The sequence below is a fragment of the Antrostomus carolinensis genome, unplaced genomic scaffold (assembly GCF_000700745.2).
Source record: "Antrostomus carolinensis isolate BGI_N321 unplaced genomic scaffold, ASM70074v2 Scaffold55272, whole genome shotgun sequence".
Taxonomy (NCBI): domain Eukaryota; kingdom Metazoa; phylum Chordata; class Aves; order Caprimulgiformes; family Caprimulgidae; genus Antrostomus; species Antrostomus carolinensis.
In genome coordinates, this window is record NW_010302876.1 from 1 (window position 1) to 2,174 (window position 2,174).

A 2,174-nucleotide genomic window follows, 5' to 3' on the forward strand; every position below is an offset into this window, starting at 1 on the left:
AGCTGTGTTTGGCTGCTAGCCAAGTGCTAGAGGCAGATTTTTTATGGCCAAAAGGAAACAGTGCACACTTAGGATTTGCCGAGTAAGACAGATAAGCCAACTATTGGTACGTAAAATTAACTGGGGCTAAATTACCCTTTTTAGATATTCATTAACCAACTTGATACTGGTGAGATCATCTCAATGGAAATTTGCAGAGCACCAATAGGTTAAAGAAAAAAATCCTAAGAAAACATGAACATACAGGTTATGTCATATTAAGAGTCTTAGTCCTACTTTATCTACACTCAAAAAATACAGAATGGTGAGCGTTCATATATTTTCAATGTCTGCTCCATAGGGCCTTGCTTACTTCTCACTTTCAAGTTATTTTCCATAGGAAAAGTCCTGTGAGCATTTTGGAGCTCTTCTTTAAATTAATCCAAAGAAGAAAAACAATACAAGGCGCATAATTCCCTAAGGCTCATAATTTTCAGCTGAAACTACTGAAGTTGGATGTTCTCAAACTGTTAATGTGCAAGACATGCTTCCCTTCCTGTATCAGTAATGTCATACTTAGCTTCATTCAGAAGTCTCACCCAGAAGCTAATGAAGACTGTTTTTTTGTGCTTTCACCACCTTAAGACAGTGAGGTTTCTGTGAAATATTTGGTCAAGAAGGCTCAAAAAAATCAGGCTTTGTCAGTGATGTGCATTGTCCTTGTTTCCTCTGCACTCTGTCTCACACAATTATTGACCCCACACCCAAGACATTTATTCTTGCCTCAAGAATGGAAGGGAAGGGAAGAAGGAGAAGAATCTCAAGACCCTGTGAAAGGAAGGAGGAAGGACTTCTATGAGGAGAGAAGGATGCCAGACAATGGTCTGGTCTAGTGGAAGGTGTCCCTGCTGATGGCAGGGGGGTTGGAAGTAGATGATCTTTAAGGTCACTTCCAACCCAAACCATTCTATGATTCTATGAATGCACCAGACTTACTGTCTAAATACTATTTGAGAGTAAGATACACTAGCTCAGTCTTTGATTGATATGAAGCCAATCTGTGTCCCAAAGTTAGTGCCATCACGAAAGTGAGAGTAAAATTTATCAGGGTGGCATGCAGTACAGAAAGTGATGTTTTTGTTCTGGTCTGTGACAGAATCATCTTGGATGTTCTCAGGAAGAATCCCACCACTCTCAAGAAGGATCCTTAAAGAAAGAAAGAAAAAGAAACAAAAAATAATATTTTTTGTACATTATCATTCAGACAGTACCTCAAGTACCAATTGAACAAACTGTGCCAATATTGCAATTAAGACTTTTATTTGCTTTTCTTTTTTCTTTCTTTCAGTATTAGACTAAAATAATTGCTTTTCTGCAACCAGTAAAGTCATGTTTATTTTGAACATTTGTCTATAATCCATAATCTAACAGTGTAACAGTAAAATAATAGTTGAAACCCAGCAAAAGTCAGCAGTTATAATTAATTCAAAGGTATCAAAGCTTACCGTGTTGCTCTTCTAATATCAATATATGGACATGCAGAGTCAAATAGTCTCACACACTTTGGATCAATTCTGTGAAATTCTTTAGCTGATTCGTGAGGAAGTTTATAGCAGCAAGGTCCTACAGATGGGCCCAGCACCACAAGAATATCTTTCACATTACAGCCATATTCTGATACCATAGCATTTACTGTGGCCATAGAAATTCCTAACAATGTCCCTTTCCATCCTGTAAGAAATTAGAGTTTGGAAAAAAACTGTATAAATTGTCTCTTTAACTTTATAGTAGTTGTTATTAAAGGTACAAATGAATAGATATATTTATATCTTAAAATAAATCATTATATCTTATAATAAATAATCGGGTTCTTTGCAAAAAAAAACCCAACACAACATATTAACAACTGTCAGTTTGCTGATAACATTTTGTGGAGGTGGAAAACAGAGAGGTGTGTAGACTGGGATTTCAGAATTCCTTTTTCCCAGTGTCCTTGTTTGGGCAACTAAAGCATACCTTACAGCTCCTCTGTGCTTGAAACATTTAAGTGGGAATATGTCAGAAATACAGTTCTGACAATACAGTCAGAACTGTATTTCTATAATATGGTGAAAATGTTTTTAGTGTTATTTCAGGAAAAAAAAAAAAAGGCTCAAGCTAGAGACATAGTTTGGAACAGATAGAAGAAAGCCAAG

At 36.3% G+C, this 2,174-nt stretch overlaps 1 protein-coding gene across 1 annotated transcript; it reads right to left on the bottom strand.

Moving 5' to 3' along the window:
- Positions 1-1,010: 1,010 nt before the first annotated feature.
- LOC114818379 (laccase domain-containing protein 1) lies at positions 1,011-1,710 on the bottom strand (the record flags this gene model as incomplete). The annotated part of the gene is made up of 2 exons (XM_029083982.1): positions 1,011-1,185; positions 1,485-1,710. Coding segments are annotated over 2 exons (401 nt in total), but the record flags the coding sequence as incomplete, so codon positions are not given.
- Positions 1,711-2,174: the final 464 nt, after the last annotated feature.